A 16,727-nucleotide genomic window follows, 5' to 3' on the forward strand; every position below is an offset into this window, starting at 1 on the left:
CTCTCTGTGCTGTAAAAAAAGGAAGGAAAGAAGAAAGCAGGCGATGACAAACAAACTGAAAATCGCACAATGGAATCCTGAAATCTTGTTAAGTGGAATTGGCCTTAGAACACTTTGGATCATCAGGTTGATCTCACAAAACTGATGATTGAGAAATATACAGGACGAGCGTGACATTTCATATTGCAGAGACAAGCCCCACACGGCCTCCACACACACACACACACACACACACACACACACACACACACACACACACATATCTATTACAGGAGAGGAAGTGAGCCATTGTTGAAAGCGGTATTTGCTCATGGGTATAAAGACATACATATAGAAATTTAAAAAGGTAATATATCCGGTGAGCTTACAATTGTCGGTTGGTTACATATTACAGAAGAGGAAGTAAGCAATTGTTGAAAGCAATTAATTGGTCATACTTTTAAAGGGACACTAGTCGAAAAAGGAAAGTACACAATGGTCTGACTCATACGTAATATATCCGGACCACTAAAAATTATCTGTTCCATGCACATCACAAAAGAGGAAGTGCGCCATTGTTGAAAGCGTTAATTGGTCATAATTTTAAAGGGAAACCAGTTGAAAAAAAGGTTAGTACATACGTTACACTAAAAAAAAATGCCCTGACCCATATACGTTACCGACCAGGAAGGTAACTCTATATATTTTTTTACTGTTCCGCGGTTGTTATTTCAGCAGGCTTACGTTTCATTGCGGCGCGGTAAGACAGCATCATCCCGCATATCAAAATATAATCGCATGAGCTGCCAGTACCGCTGAAAACCTTATCTGAAAATCATTTATATATTTTTTTCCAGATGTTTTTTTTTATTATCTTAGCGGTGGTTTTCTTGCGGACATATTTTAAATAGAAGCCTTTTCTTTCTAGTGGAGTTTTTTTCTAATGGTCTTCTTTTCAGGCGGGCTGGGGAAGAGTAATCATAAGAGGGAAAGAGTGATGTGAGCTTCCTTATAGCGTGTTGCCAGTAGAGTTTTGATGTATGCTGATCGGATGACTTGGCAATGACCAGGGAGGAGTAATAAGAGGAGGTAAGAGTATCAGGATAAGGGTATCGAGTAGCGGGCTTTTTTTATTATTGTTTCCATTTTTTGTGCCCTTGAGCTGTCTCCTTTGTTGTAAAAATTAAAAAAAGAGTGGTGAGCTGCTGTAGACTTGACATTGGTTGAAATTGGACGCTGACAAGAGTATATATTGGACTGTACGCTGCCTTGGTGACTTGACAATGACTGGGGAAGGGTAATAACAAGACATACAGGAGTGACGCGAGCTGCCTTAGACTTAGAAGTGATTGAGGATGGGTGTTGACAGGTGTATAGAACTGTTGTGAGCTGCCCCGGTAAACTGACAATGACTGTGGAAGAGTATTAGCAAGTAGAAGTGAAGTGACCTGCCTTGGCAATGACAGGGAAGATTACAACTAAGAGGTAGGAGTGAAGTGAGCTGTCTTAGACTCGACCATGACCGAAAAAGAGCACTAACAGGAGTATAGGGGCTTGTATGCTGTCTAGGTGACTTGGCAAATGCAGGGAGGAGTAAGAAAGGAGTGATGTGAGCTGCCTTAGACAAAACAATGATTGAAGAACAGTGTTAATAGGAATATCGAAGGGCTTTACAATGGCAATCCGCATTAACAAAAGCATAGAAGTGTTCTTTGCTGGCCTCAAGACTTAACAATCGGTAAGAGTTTTGAGTTAAGTATACAACTTATGTGTGCTGCTCTGAAAGCACACATCCAAGAGTTGTCACCCTCCCTTACACTTTGAGGACATATCCCCTCTTTCCTTCCTTTCTACAGGTATTCTACCCAGCCCCTAGTCTCAGTCTTCCTCCGATGTTTCAGACACACACACACACACACACACACACACACACACACACCAGACTTTACTTCCCAATTTCTCGCCGTCGTGTGTGTTCCTATAACGGAGGAAGACCCGAGAGGATTATTTTCCATGCCCGGTCTGTGTTCCGGAGGCCATTCTGTTTTCAATCCCAGTTTGGTTTTCTGTGACAAAACCGTAACTCTTCTTAATTTCATAAACTTTCAGTAAACAATTATGAACTTCTTCTTTGTTGGGACCGTCTTCATAGCGCTGGTGGCCGGGGCTCAGGTGGAGAGCTCCGGGGTCCCGGAGCTGCACGGGCTCCCTGAGGCTGGGTTCTCGTGCGTGGCAGAGGTTATTGCCGCGATCGAGGAATACCGGATTCATTACGAAGGGAGACTTAAAGAATCGCCCAAGATGACTGATCCAATGAAGACAGTCTCAGGAATAGCCTCTAAAGACACCGCTAAGACCATAGAAAGGAAAGTCTTTAATAATACCGATGAAATGGGGCAAGAAACTGGAAAAAAGACAGTTGTTGAGAAGACGACGGAAACTGACGTAAAATCCAACGGAACTGTATCAAAGACTTTGCAAACCACGATTGATGTAGATGAGGACGGTAAACAACGGGGTGAAAATCTTATCGTTCCAAAAGTAGGGGCGGACGACAAAGCTAAAAACAAAACCGAATCAAAACGAACAGAGCAAAGAAAGGAGATTCTGCCCAGCAATATAACGAATGATGTTGTGAAAGAGAAAGAAGAACTTCTACCTTCACAGGAAAGCACTAATGTGACATCTGTGGAGGAGAGGAACATTACAGAGAAGGATGATGGACTTGAGAAGGCAGAACGAACAGAACAAAGAAAGGAGATTCTGGCCAGCAATATAACGAATGAAGTTGTTGTGAAAGAGAAAGAAGAACTTCTACCTTCACAGGAAAGCACGAAAGTGACATCTGTGGATAAGAAGAATATTACAGAGAAGAGTGATGGAAAAGATGTCGAGAAAGAAACTGTAATTCAAAAAGAAGTCCAAAAGAATGTGTGTAATAGCGACATCAAAGAGGTTCGTAACGAAAAACATCTTAATGAAACAATTGAAGACTTGAAACACCAAGTTGATGACGTGAAAAACAAGATGAAGGAAGAAAAAGCAAAGTCTGAAGAAACAAATGCTGTCGTTGAAAAGACAGTCCCTGCTGTGACGCCGGCGAAGGTTGTTAGAAAGGATGTGCCCTCGGTGGGAGAAGGAAAAGACTCCGTTGTGACTCGAGTTGTTGAACCCGTTACCCCTTCCGTGGTAGCAGAAAAAGTCCCCGTTGTGACAAATCAGACCGTTGCTGAAAAGATTCCCCCTACGGTGACCGAAGGAAAAGTCCACGTTGTTAAAGAAGAGAAAGTTATTGAAAAGGTTGTGCCCTCGGTGACGGAAGAAAAACTCCCCGTTGTGACAAAGGAGAAGGTTGTTGAGCAGGCTGCCCCTTCGGTGACACAGGAGATCGTAAGTGTCTCTAAGGAGCAAGCAGAACTTCCTCTCGTGGCAGAGGAGAAGAAGGTTATTGAAAAGATTATCCCCTCGGTGACAGAAGGAAAAGTCCCGGTAGTCCCTCAACAGGAGGTTGTAGAAAAAGTTGTCCCTTCGCCGACAGAAGAAAAAGTTCCTGATGTGACACAAGAAAGGGTTACTGAGCAGAATGTCCCACAAGAAAGGGTTATTGAACAGTCTGTCCCACAAGAAAGGGTTATTGAAAGGGTTGTCCCACAAGAAAGGGTTATTGAACAGGCCGCCCCTACAGCGACAGAAGAAAAAGTTCCTGTTGTGACACAAGAAAGGGTTATTGAACAGAATGTCCCACAGGAAAGGGTTATTGAACAGAATACCCCACAAGAAAGGGTTATTGAACAGAATGCCCCACAAGAAAAGGTTATTGAACAGAATGCCCCACAAGAAAGGGTTATTGAACAGAATGTCCCACAGGAAAGGGTTATTGAACAGAATACCCCACAAGAAAGGGTTATTGAACAGAATGCCCCACAAGAAAGGGTTATTGAACAGAATGCCCCACAAGAAAGGGTTATTGAACAGAATGCCCCACAAGAAAGGGTTATTGAACAGAATGCCCCACAAGAAAGGGTTATTGAACAGAATGCCCCACAAGAAAGGGTTGCCCCACAAGAAAGGGCTATTGAACAGGCTGCCCCTACGGCGACAGAAGGAAAAGTTCCTGTTGTGATAAAAAAGAAGGTTACTGAACAGGCTGCCCCTTCGGTTACAGAAGAGATTGTCACTGTTTCTAAAGAGAAAGAAGAAGTCCCTGTTGTAACAGAGGAAAAGGTTCCCGCTGTGAGAAATGAGACAGTTATTGAAAAGATTACTCCTTCCGTAACAGAAGAAAAAGTTGTCAATCAACGGAAGGTTGTTTCTTACGAAGATGCTACAGAAAATCAGGAAAATCAAATTACTGAAGATGAAGAAACGGACGAAACTGAATTGAAGTTTATCATCACCATACAAGAGAGAATAGTCCGCGAACAGACAGTCTCGATCACACCCGTGATGGACAAGGACGCCAACACAAGAAGGAATGGAAAAGTGGCGAAGAAACTACTGAAAAGAATAATGAAGAAGGTTGCCCGCGCCGTCCGGGAAGAATTAAGCAAGCGACACAACACAGCGGGGCAGGGACAGTAGCAGCAGAAGCTGTAACCAGTGTGAGGGAACAGGCTGCCACTCTCCACCAAACCGACAGCCACCACCACCAAAATGTCCCCTCAACACCCAGCTGCCTGCGATGGGATCCTAAAACTAAATCCCTAAGAAAGTGTTCCATATTTTCTTGTCTTTTCTTATCTATCTATCTTACTATGGTGAACATTGTAGTATAAACACTTACACTTTGCGTCCCTATGGAAACCCGGTGTAAGCTCTTTCCAACAGACTGAATGAACTCTTTTTGAGATAGGAGGAGAAGGAGGAGGACTAGGAGGGGGGGAAGGGGAAGAACGATTTAAAATAAGAAATAAATCAGAAAATAATAATATAAATAAGAGTAATATTAAATAAAGGAGGAGGAGGAGAAGCACGAAGAGGAGGAAAGGAAAGAGAACGATGAAAGAGATGAATGTGGGTGGAAGAGAGAGAGAGAGAGAGAGAGAGAGAGAGAGAGAGAGAGAGAGAGAGAGAGAGAGAGAGAGAGAGAGAGAGAGAGAGAGAGAGAGGAAGAATCAAGTAACTAAGACAGAGAGAGAGAGAGAGAGAGAGAGAGAGAGAGAGGGGACGAGACATTAGCTTTTTTCATTCTATGCTTATCTCATCAAACCTAACGATTCCTCCTCCTCCTCCTCCTCCTTCTTTTCTTTTCTTATTTTCTCGTTTTCTAGTCTTGTTTTCTTGTTTCTTCTTATTTTTACTTTTTGGGTCGTGCTTAGAGAATATAGATATCTTGTTATTGAATGTTCTTTGATTGAATATATTTTTCCTTTTCTCTTCTTATGTCATTCTTTTTACTTTCTTGGCCACACACACACACACACACACACACACACACACACACACACACACACACACACACACACACACCAGACTTTACTTCCCAATTTCTCGCCGTCGTGTGTGTTCCTATAACGGAGGAAGACCCGAGAGGATTATTTTCCATGCCCGGTCTGTGTTCCGGAGGCCATTCTGTTTTCAATCCCAGTTTGGTTTTCTGTGACAAAACCGTAACTCTTCTTAATTTCATAAACTTTCAGTAAACAATTATGAACTTCTTCTTTGTTGGGACCGTCTTCATGATGGTGGTGGCCGGGGCTCAGGTGGAGAGCTCCGGGGTCCCGGAGCTGCACGGGCTCCCTGAGGCTGGGTTCTCGTGCGTGGCAGAGGTTATTGCCGCGATCGAGGAATACCGTTTTCATTACGAAGGGAGACTTAAAGAATCGCCCAAGATGACTGATCCAATGAAGACAGTCTCAGGAATAGCCTCTAAAGACACCGCTAAGACCAAAGAAAGGAAAGTCTTTAATAATACCGATGAAATGGGGCAAGAAACTGGAAAAAAGACAGTTGTTGAGAAGACGACGGAAACTGACGTAAAATCCAACGGAACTGTATCAAAGACTTTGCAAACCACGATTGATGTAGATGAGGACGGTAAACAACGGGGTGAAAATCTTATCGTTCCAAAAGTAGGGGCGGACGACAAAGCTAAAAACAAAACCGAATCAAAACGAACAGAGCAAAGAAAGGAGATTCTGCCCAGCAATATAACGAATGATGTTGTGAAAGAGAAAGAAGAACTTCTACCTTCACAGGAAAGCACTAATGTGACATCTGTGGAGGAGAGGAACATTACAGAGAAGGATGATGGACTTGAGAAGGCAGAACGAACAGAACAAAGAAAGGAGATTCTGGCCAGCAATATAACGAATGATGTTGTGAAAGAGAAAGAAGAACTTCTACCTTCACAGGAAAGCACTAATGTGACATCTGTGGAGGAGAGGAATGTTACAGAGAAGGATGATGGACTTGAGAAGGCAGAACGAACAGAGCAAAGAAAGGAGATTCTGGCCAGCAATATAACGAATGAAATTGTTGTGAAAGAGAAAGAAGAACTTCTACCTTCACAGGAAAGCACGAAAGTGACATCTGTGGAGGAGAAGAATATTACAGAGAAGAGTGATGGAAAAGATGTCGAGAAAGAAACTGTAATTCAAAAAGAAGTCCAAAAGAATGTGTGTAATAGCGACATCAAAGAGGTTCGTAACGAAAAACATCTTAATGAAACAATTGAAGACTTGAAACACCAAGTTGATGACGTGAAAAACAAGATGAAGGAAGAAAAAGCAAAGGCTGAAGAAACAAATGCTGTCGTTGAAAAGACAGTCCCTGCTGTGACGCCGGCGAAGGTTGTTAGAAAGGATGTGCCCTCGGTGGGAGAAGGAAAAGACTCCGTTGTGACTCGAGTTGTTGAACCCGTTACCCCTTCGGTGGTAGCAGAAAAGGTCCCCGTTGTGACAAATCAGACCGTTGCTGAAAAGATTCCCCCTACGGTGACCGAAGGAAAAGTCCACGTTGTTAAAGAAGATAAAGTTATTGAAAAGGTTGTGCCCTCGGTGACGGAAGAAAAACTCCCCGTTGTGACAAAGGAGAAGGTTGTTGAGCAGGCTGCCCCTTCGGTGACACAGGAGATCGTAAGTGTGTCTAAGGAGCAAGCAGAGCTTCCTCTCGTGGCAGAGGAGAAGAAGGTTATTGAAAAGATTATCCCCTCGGTGACAGAAGGAAAAGTCCCGGTAGTCCCTCAACAGGAGGTTGTTGAAAAAGTTGTCCCTTCGCCGACAGAAGAAAAAGTTCCTGTTGTGACACAAGAAAGGGTTACTGAGCAGAATGTCCCACAAGAAAGGGTTATTGAACAGTCTGTCCCACAAGAAAGGGTTATTGAAAGGGTTGTCCCACAAGAAAGGACTACTGGACTGAATGCCCCACAAGAAAGGGTTATTGAACAGAATGCCCCACAAGAAAGGGTTATTGAACAGAATGTCCCACAAGAAGAGGTTATTGAACAGAATGCCCCACAAGAAAGGGTTATTGAACAGAATGCCCCACAAGAAAGGGTTATTGAACAGAATGCCCCACAAGAAAGGGTTATTGAACAGAATGTCCCACAAGAAAGGGTTATTGAACAGAATGTCCCACAAGAAAGGGTTATTGAACAGAATGTCCCACAAGAAAGGGTTATTGAACAGAATGCCCCACAAGAAAGGGTTATTGAACAGAATGCCCCACAAGAAAGGGTTATTGAACAGAATGCCCCACAAGAAAGGGTTATTGAACAGAATGCCCCACAAGAAAGGGTTATTGAACAGAATGCCCCACAAGAAAGGGTTATTGAACAGAATGCCCCACAAGAAAGGGTTATTGAAAGGGTTGCCCCACAAGAAAGGGCTATTGAACAGGCTGCCCCTACGGCGACAGAAGGAAAAGTTCCTGTTGTGATAAAAAAGAAGGTTACTGAACAGGCTGCCCCTTCGGTTACAGAAGAGATTGTCACTGTTTCTAAAGAGAAAGAAGAAGTCCCTGTTGTAACAGAGGAAAAGGTTCCCGCTGTGAGAAATGAGACAGTTATTGAAAAGATTACTCCTTCCGTAACAGAAGAAAAAGTTGTCAATCAACGGAAGGTTGTTTCTTACGAAGATGCTACAGAAAATCAGGAAAATCAAATTACTGAAGATGAAGAAACGGACGAAACTGAATTGAAGTTTATCATCACCATACAAGAGAGAATAGTCCGCGAACAGACAGTCTCGATCACACCCGTGATGGACAAGGACGCCAACACAAGAAGGAATGGAAAAGTGGCGAAGAAACAACTGAAAAGAATACTGAAGAAGGTTGCCCGCGCCGTCCGGGAAGAATTAAGCAAGCGACACAAGACAGCGGGGGCGGGACAGTAGCAGCAGAAGCTGTTACCAGTGTGAGGGAACAGGCTGCCACTCTCCACCAAACCGACAGCCACCACCACCAAAATGTCCCCTCAACACCCAGCTGCTTGCGATGGGATCCTAAAACTAAATCCCTAAGAAAGTGTTCCATATTTTCTTGTCTTTTCTTATCTATCTATCTTACTATGGTGAACATTGTAGTATAAACACTTACACTTTGCGTCCCTATGGAAACCCGGTGTAAGCTCTTTCCAACAGACTGAATGAACTCTTTTTGAGATAGGAGGAGAAGGAGGAGGACGAGGAGGTGGGGGGGGGGGGAAGAGAACGATTTAAAATAAGAAAGAAATAAGAAAATAATAATATAAATAAGAGTAATACTAAATAAAGGAGGAGGAGGAGGAGGAGAAGCACGAAGAGGAGGAAAGGAAAGAGAACGATGAACGAGATGAATGTGGGTGGAAGAGAGAGAGAGAGAGAGAGAGAGAGAGAGAGAGAGAAGAGGAAAGGAAGAATCAAGTAACTAAGACAGAGAGAGCGTGAAGGAAAATTCAGGAGACCGGGTCGTGGTGACATCGTTCGTACCTGCATGGAGAACAAAAGTGAGTCATTAGGACCCTCAGCGGAGACCTCGTCCAGGGCAGCTGTAATGTCGTCAACTCCAGCTCCGGGAAAACAATAGTTACGCCTACAACGGGGGACTTTGCCACAGAATTCAACCACCTGATGGCGAATCATAGAGAATCATAGATAAAAAAAAGATGCCTCCCTCCTCCCTCTCCTTCCTCCTCCTCCTTTTCTTAAGTTCTTTTATTCCACCTCCTCTTATGCCCTTATGTTATTGTGTGTCTTCCCCCCCCTGTGTTTCTCTCTCTCTCTATCTCTCTCTCTCTCTCTCTCTCTCTCTCTCTCTCTCTCTCTCTCTCTCTCTCTCTCTCTCTCTCTCTCTCTCTCTCTCTCTCTCTCTCTCTCTCTCTCTCCTCTCTACTTGCCCAAACTTGAAACGAATAAAAAAATTGATGAATGAAATACTTCCTAAACTTCGTGTGTGTGTGTCTGTGTGTCTGTGTCTGTGTGTGTGTGTGTGTGTGTGTGTGTGTGTGTGTGTGTGTGTGTTCGGGAGGAAAATTCAGTTTATATCTTTTGTGTGTGCTTGTGTGTTTTCTGGCAATAAGTGAGAACCAGAAAGTTTCCCGGGGAGTGTTTCTTGACCATAATGGAAGGCTTCAGAGTTGGCCAGTATCTGCAGCGCCACCTGGCCACACTTTAACACACCTGAGAGTAGACGGAAGCAGACTCTTGAATCACCTGGACAGTCTCGCGAAAGAAAAGTGAAAGGAGATCGTGAGAAGGCAGGGAAGGATAGGAAAGAGGGTAGCGACAGAGAGTGATTTACCTGGACTGTCTCGGAAGGAAAGTTAAAGGAGAAGGTGAAAAGGTCAGGAAAGAGGGGGAGAGAGTGTGTAGGAAGAGTAAACACACACACAACCTGTTAAATAAAGAATGGAAGGTGAAAGGGAGAAGGAATAGAGAGGGACAGAACGCAGTTGAAATAGGGAAAAGGTAGAAAGGCGGTAGAAGAAATAGGAGAGGAGGAAGATGACCTCGCTCCTTACTTCTCATTTCGTCGTCATAAATATGTGATTCTGATTTTTTCCTTTCACAATTTTTATTTCTCCTTTTTTCTTTCCTTTCCTTCTCGTCCCCATCTTCTCTTCTATCTCGCTCCTTTCTTTTCCTTTCGTTATCCCGTCTTACTTCTCTGTACTCTTTCCTCTTCTTTCCCACTCTCTTCTCCTTCTCTCCTCCTCGCTTCTTTCTTTTCCATTCCTGTCTTCGTCTGAAATGTACCACTGCCTCCTTCCTTTCCTTTTTTCCTTTATCTTTACGACGAGAGGATTAAACCACAGCGTCTCACACCTCACCGCTTCTTTTTCCACCCATCCCGCGTCCACTCTCCTCAACACCCTATTCAATACTTTTTTTATGGGTATTTTCTGGCAGCTTTCCTCGATCCATCTTCCAGCGCCACTCTACCTTTCATAACCTATTATTACTATTCCGCCTTCCCGCCTCGCCCACAAGAAAAATGAAAGTGGATTGGGAAAGATTTATGCCAGAGTAGATTTCCTTATTCCCGCCGCAATCTGTTATCCGTATGGGTTTCACTGTGATTTTATTTTTCTTCCTTTATTATGGATCCGATTTCCCTCTGTTCTTCTTTAATCCTCCTTACTTCTCAGTACTATGTTTTTTTTCTTTATTTGCTTCTTTTCATCTTTTCAACAATATGTATTTTTGTGAATCAGCTGTTTTTATTTTTACTAATACCTCGGTTTTTTTTTTTTTGTCTTTTCCTTTATCAGCTTTCTTCCATCTTCCTCTTCGTCTTTATCTCACTTTTATCGTTCTTTTTTCCTCTTCTTCCTCTCCCTTTCCCTCTCCCTTTCTCTTTCTCTCCTCAGCATCGCCGCCATCTTTTTCTTATTTTCTTCTTTTCATCTTATAAGCAGTATGTACTTGTGTTTCTTATTCCCATTCCTCCTACTATTTCTTTTTATCTTCTTCCTCTATCAGCTTCCTTCCATCCTCCTCAGATTTGCCTCACCCTTTAATCATTCTTTTTTTCTCCTCTTTCTCTCCCTTTCACTCTCTTTTTCTTCGTCCTCAACATCGCCATCATCACCTTCTATTCCTCCTTCCCACTTTATCACCAGTTATCAAACCTTCACTCTCCTCCCATCTTTTTTATATCACCTTCCCTCTCTTCCCCATTTCTCCTCTTCCTCTTCCTCCTCCTCTTCGCAAAATGAGTCACCTCTATTTCATCACACCACCAGACACACGCTTATTGCATCCTTCCCTTTTATCTTCCTTCCTTCCTTCCTTCCCTCTTCCCTCAGACTCTATTTATACTCTGCGTATCGTCATGCAACCAGACACATCCTTGCAGCATCTCTCTCTCTCTCTCTCTCTCTCTCTCTCTCTCTCTCTCTCTCTCTCTCTCTCTCTCTCTCTCTCTCTCTCTCTCTCTCTCTCTCTTCGTATCAGTAAAGACGGGACGAAGGAAATAAGAGAGAATGAGAGGTGGGTCGGGAAGGGAGAGAAATGCAAGGACGGGTAGAGTGAGCGAGAGAGATGCAGTGAGAGGACGAGAGAGGGAGAGAGATGAGGAAGAGGAGGGAGAGAGGGAGAGAGGGAGAGACATGGAGGCAAAGAAGCTGCGGCGTGGTGGAGAGAAAATGAACACAAGGCCCTGAGGGTAAGCCATCGATCAGAGGCAGTCAGTCATCACACACACACACACACACACACACACACACACACACACACACACACACGGAGATACGTCATGTTCTAAGTAGTTGTATAGAAAGCTAGAATTAGAGATAAAATTTAATGATTAATGTATGACTAGGAAAATAATAAATACACTTGCAATCAGGTAAAAAATATATGTGTTACAAATGTTATTAGTATTTCTATTAATAAAGCTCCTTGAATTAATAACACCTACATATATTTTTCACCTGATTTTTCCTAGAAGTATGGTAATGAAAACTCTCTACTACTACTACTTCTACTACTACTACTACTACTACTATCCCCATCTCTTATTCCAGTATACTAATATTAGCCCAACAGTGACCAGGCCATCGAAGGGAGCCCGCAGGCAACCCCCAAGAAAAACATACACCACTACGCAAAGAAAGGGGAGGGGAAAGGAAGGGAAAGGGAAGGGCTCAGAAATGTAAGGAGGGAGGAAAGAGAGTCTGAGATCAAACGTGCAGTGGCCGGAGGAGGAGGAGGAGGAGGAGGAGGAGGAAGAAGAGGAGGAGGAGCAACAGCCAACATTAGGTCTCATTGTATCTCCCATTCATCCGTGAAAGAGCTGCTGTGTGTGTGTGTGTGTGTGTGTGTGTGTGTGTGTGTGTGTGTGTTAAGAGGAGAGATGAGGCAATCAAACTATACACGAGGGCAAGAAAGAGTAGGAAAGGAAATTGCCACGGACTCTCTCTCTCTCTCTCTCTCTCTCTCTCTCTCTCTCTCTCTCTCTCTCTCGACGCTCAAATCAAAGAAACACTCGTAAAAACTCATTGTAATCCTCTTGACTTAGTTTGGCGCTTCATTTAAATTGCAAAACGTATTTACGGACGAGTGACCGAGGAAGAAAAAGCATATATACATTAATACATATACAGACGTGTGTGTGTGGGGGGGGGGGAGGGTGAACATACATAAGAGTTCATGTCATGCATATTATTTATTTTTGTCTTCGTTCTCAGGATTCTCTGCTTTTATTTAATTTCTTCTCTTTTCTTTTTTCTTCACCTCTATCGCCTTCTAGATTTTATATGCCGACATTCTCCATTAAATCTTGACAATCTCTATCTAGCTTTTCGCAATAATAACACATTTCTTGATATTTACTCCTCTTTTACTTTCCTTTATCATATTTTCCTTGTTTTTGCCACACTCCTCCTCCTCCTCCTCCTCCTCCAACTCCTCCACTGCCATCAACATGTCCTCCTCTTCATTTTCTTCCTCCTCCTCCTTCTCCTCCTATCGTGAGTAGCCAGCTGTCAATACCTCCTCCTCGTTCGCCTCCTCCTCCTCCTCCTCCTTCTCCTACTTTTCCTTTTTCTCCTTCTCCTCCCCTTTCTTCCACCTCCCTTCAAGCGCATCGGGCAAAAAAGCAAAAAAAGAAGAACAAAAAAGCTCCAGCTTCCTCTATTTCGGCCGAGGAGAAAACCCAGAACAGGTCGGTTCCAAGTTACACTCCATTTTCTTTCCATTTTCTTCCCGTTTTCATTAGTACTAAGTGGGTGACTATTTTTTTATTTCGTCGCGGGTGGCGTGGGAAAAGTCAATTATGTTAGTGTTTGTTTAGCTTTTTGTGGAGGGGGGAAGGGGGGTAGGGGGGGCAGGGTGAAGTGTATGGGGGGATGGGGGTTGTGTGTGTGGGGGGGAGGGGGTAGTGGGAGTGGGTTTTGTGTGTGTGTGTGTGTGTGTGTGTGTGTGTGTGTGTGTGTGTGTGTGTGTGTGTGTGTGTGTGTGTGTGTGTGTGTGTGTGTGTGTGTGTGTGTGTGTTTTAATCCCCTACCATTTTCATATTCACAAAACAACGGTATTTTTTTATGGTTATTAATATTATCACCATCACTACTACTATTACTACCACTACTACTACTAATACCACCACAACTCTATCATTATTCGTATTATTATAAAGCGCTAATCACCTAAGACGGTTTTATCAACACTATTAAGTTTCCACACATTCATCTCGTTAATGGATTTTTCTGATAATACACACTTCATTCCCCCCCCCCCCCCCGCCCCCCACACGATTTCCATTAACGGTATTACGTCAAAAATATTATGATGATATGATTTCAGAAGAGATATTGCCACGTGGATATATATACACCATCACGAACACCGTCATTATCACCATGCTACAAGGCCTGCTACCATTATGACCACCAGGAAGTCGTAAATTATGATCAACATTACCCAAGTCAAAATTACCTTCACAGTGTTCTCTCAACCATCGCCAAAACGAACACTCACCTTTCTCTTCTCTCCCTCTCCCTCTCCCTCTCTCTCTCTCTCTCTCTCTCTCTCTCTCTCTCTCTCTGTGTGTGTGTGTGTGTGTGTGATATGTACATAAATATAGAAGCACAAACGATGAACGCAATAAAAACTAGACATTGGACACTCTAACGATTGATACCCGCCCGCTGGCAACACCCTCTGGTCGGAGTACTCAAAATGTGAAAATATGAAATTAAGTCTTGGGTGAGGTCCTGCCCTGTTTCACTTCTCAAAACTTGGGCCAGTTTTATTTTTGACCTCGGCGACCTTGATCTTTGACCTTTGACCTTAAAAATCGAACGTGTCCTGTGTGGGGTCATTAGTAGTCCACCTATGAAGTTTCAACATCCTAGCTGTAATGGTTCAAAAGTTATCGCGTTACAGACAAAATAATAAAAATAAAACAGTTTACACAGCTGAAAACAATACCTTCCGCAACAACATCAAGAAGTTAGAAATACAAAATCACAGGCCTCTTCCTCGTGCTCTCTCTCCATCTCTTCCAGCGTCCCTCTTTCCCCATCTTCCCTCTCACCTACACACCCACTCACACCCACACAAACACACGCAGACGAAGGAGAAAAAAAATATACCCTTTTCCTTCCCAACAGAAAATTGAGTTACAGAAAGACTCACACGGCGACATCCAGAGGGCAGCACCAGTACCACCACCACCACCAGTCCCAGCAGTAGCAGCAGAGGTTAAATCGGTCAGAGGAAGAAGCGGAGGGGGGGATGGATAGGGGGTGGGAGGAAGGGCGAGATTGGGGCGGGAAAAAATATGACAACCTACAAAGATAACAATGTCAACAACGCCTTATTGGGCCCAGAAATCGTCCATTGGGTGGTGGTACTTTTATTTTGTTGTGTTGTGTTGTGTTAATATTGTGTTGGGAGACAGAGAGAAAAATGGTTAATATATATGGATGCCTAAGGGTGATTTCTCTGTCTATTTCTGTGCCTTTCTATCTATCTATCTGTCTCTTTGTCTGTTTGTCTGTCTGTCTTCTCTTTTATCACTGGCACTCACTTTTTTTTATTTGCATTTTATTTTATCTGTTTTCCTTACTTTCCTTCGTTATCAGTCAATAGGAATACTCTCTCTCTCTCTCTCTCTCTCTCTCTCTCTCTCTCTCTCTCTCTCTCTCTCTCTCTCTCTCTCTCTCGCTGCTCCCCTTCCCATCCTCTTTACTCGCCTTCTATCCCTGTTCTCCTCTCATTATTATCTTCCCCTTCCTCCTTTCCGCTTTGCTTATTCCCATTATTCTCATTCCTCTCTTCGTCACCCTTCCATCCATTTGGCTCTCACGTATTCTGGCATTCTCTCTCTTTCTCTCTCTCTCTCTCTCTCTCACCATCTATCTATTTATCTACCTCTCATTTTATCTTTTATGTCTTCCTCTTCCCTATCCTACCATTATCAAATTACCCAGTGGCCAATAGCGATACTCTCTCTCTCTCTCTCTCTCTCTCTCTCTCTCTCTCTCTCTCTCTCTCTCTCGCACGGCCCTACTCTTTCTCCCTGCCTCCCTTCCTCTCTCTCTCTCTTCTCATACCTTATTCATTATTTCAATTCATAAAACTTGCATACATCTCACAGCGAGGTTCCCGCAGACTCCGAGCTCTTCCCTCCAGGCACTTTCTGTTACCTGCGCGTCTCATCTGTCTGGGCTGACTCATGAGGGCTCAAGTGGGCGGAGGGGTGTGTGGGAAGGGTTGGGTCGGCAGGTAGGTAGAGGAAGGTAAGGGCTTGAGAGATTGGGGAAGGTAGGAAGTGGATAAGAGGGAGATGTGTTAAGGGAAGGAGGAGGATGGGAAGGACAGAGTGGATGGTAATTAGAGGGAGGCAATGGATAGAGACTGGGGAAGATAGGAGGTGGATAAAAGGGAGATGTGATGTTAGGGAAGTGCAAGGTATTGGGATAGGAGGAGAAGAGTCGAAGTAGGAGGTGGAAGAAGTAAGGAAGAGCAGTGGAAGGGTAGCAGGGTATAGACAGGGAGGGAAAGTAGGGCAAAGGTAAAGTAGAAAATGTATTATGGAGTAGAAAAGAAGGGAGGTAAGAGCTGGAGGTTGCAGAGGGAAGAAGAAAGGAAGAAAAATGGAAGAGTAAAGGATAGGGAGATAGGAAATTTGAGGGAAAGAAAGGATATGGGTATAAATAAGGTAGATATATTGATGGGAGTGGATGATATGAAATAGAAAGAGTAGAAGAAAGAGGAGGTGTAAGATGTAATGAATGGAGATAGGAAGGCAAAGTGATGCTGGTCAATGAAGGGAATAGGAAGAGGGTGCATAAAGAGGAGTGGGAAAGAGAGGAATGAAAGAGGAGAAAGAAAGACAGCGGAATGAATATATGGATGGAGTGGATGTTAAAGGAAGGACGAAGGAGATTGATTAAAAATGTGAATGAAGGAAGATGAGGTAGAATAAGATGAAAGAAAAAGAATGTGGAGGCAAAGGAAAATAAAGTATGAGGCAGGAACTTGAGGAGAAAGAAGAGTTCACAAGAATTGGGGATAAGAAAAATGAGCAAAGATATTGTAAAAGACGAATAACGAACACAGATGAAAACAATGAAAATAACAGAAACTAAACAAATACAAAACATTTAATCCAAAAAAATTAAATAATAGATACCTCAAATTTACCGTCCATATAATTATCGTCATTTTATTACTTATTATTATTTCCATTATTTACCTAAAACTATTCACCCCATCACGCAACATCAGCTTTAAAGGTTTTGTCAACACTCTTAGTGAATTATTTATTTATTTAAATCTTCAAAACTCGGCGTGGGTGTCTCCAGGAGTTCAAGACTTAAT

General features: G+C 43.2%; 1 protein-coding gene across 1 annotated transcript; it reads left to right on the forward strand.

Moving 5' to 3' along the window:
* The first annotated feature begins 2,078 nt into the window (after positions 1 to 2,078).
* On the forward strand, positions 2,079 to 9,573 carry LOC126981164 (uncharacterized). Its single transcript, XM_050831881.1, has 3 exons — positions 2,079 to 2,151; positions 5,682 to 7,055; positions 9,553 to 9,573. Exons 1-3 carry the CDS (start codon positions 2,098 to 2,100, stop codon positions 9,571 to 9,573), a joined length of 1,449 nt encoding a protein of 482 aa, XP_050687838.1. The 5' UTR covers positions 2,079 to 2,097.
* Positions 9,574 to 16,727: the final 7,154 nt, after the last annotated feature.

Source organism: Eriocheir sinensis, chromosome 47, assembly GCF_024679095.1.
Source record: "Eriocheir sinensis breed Jianghai 21 chromosome 47, ASM2467909v1, whole genome shotgun sequence".
NCBI classification, from domain to species: domain Eukaryota; kingdom Metazoa; phylum Arthropoda; class Malacostraca; order Decapoda; family Varunidae; genus Eriocheir; species Eriocheir sinensis.

What these genes read in the sequence shown, in the direction of transcription:
- LOC126981164 (XM_050831881.1), top strand. Translation starts at nt 2,098, where the DNA reads ATGAACTTCTTCTTTGTTGGGACCGTCTTCATAGCGCTGGTGGCCGGG. An exon ending in CGCTGGTGGCCGGGGCTCAG is followed by an intron (nt 2,152 to 5,681) that starts GTGGAGAGCTCC and finishes GCCGGGGCTCAG; the next exon opens with GTGGAGAGCTCCGGGGTCCC. An exon ending in CTTCGGTGACACAGGAGATC is followed by an intron (nt 7,056 to 9,552) that starts GTAAGTGTGTCT and finishes CAGTATCTGCAG; the next exon opens with CGCCACCTGGCCACACTTTA.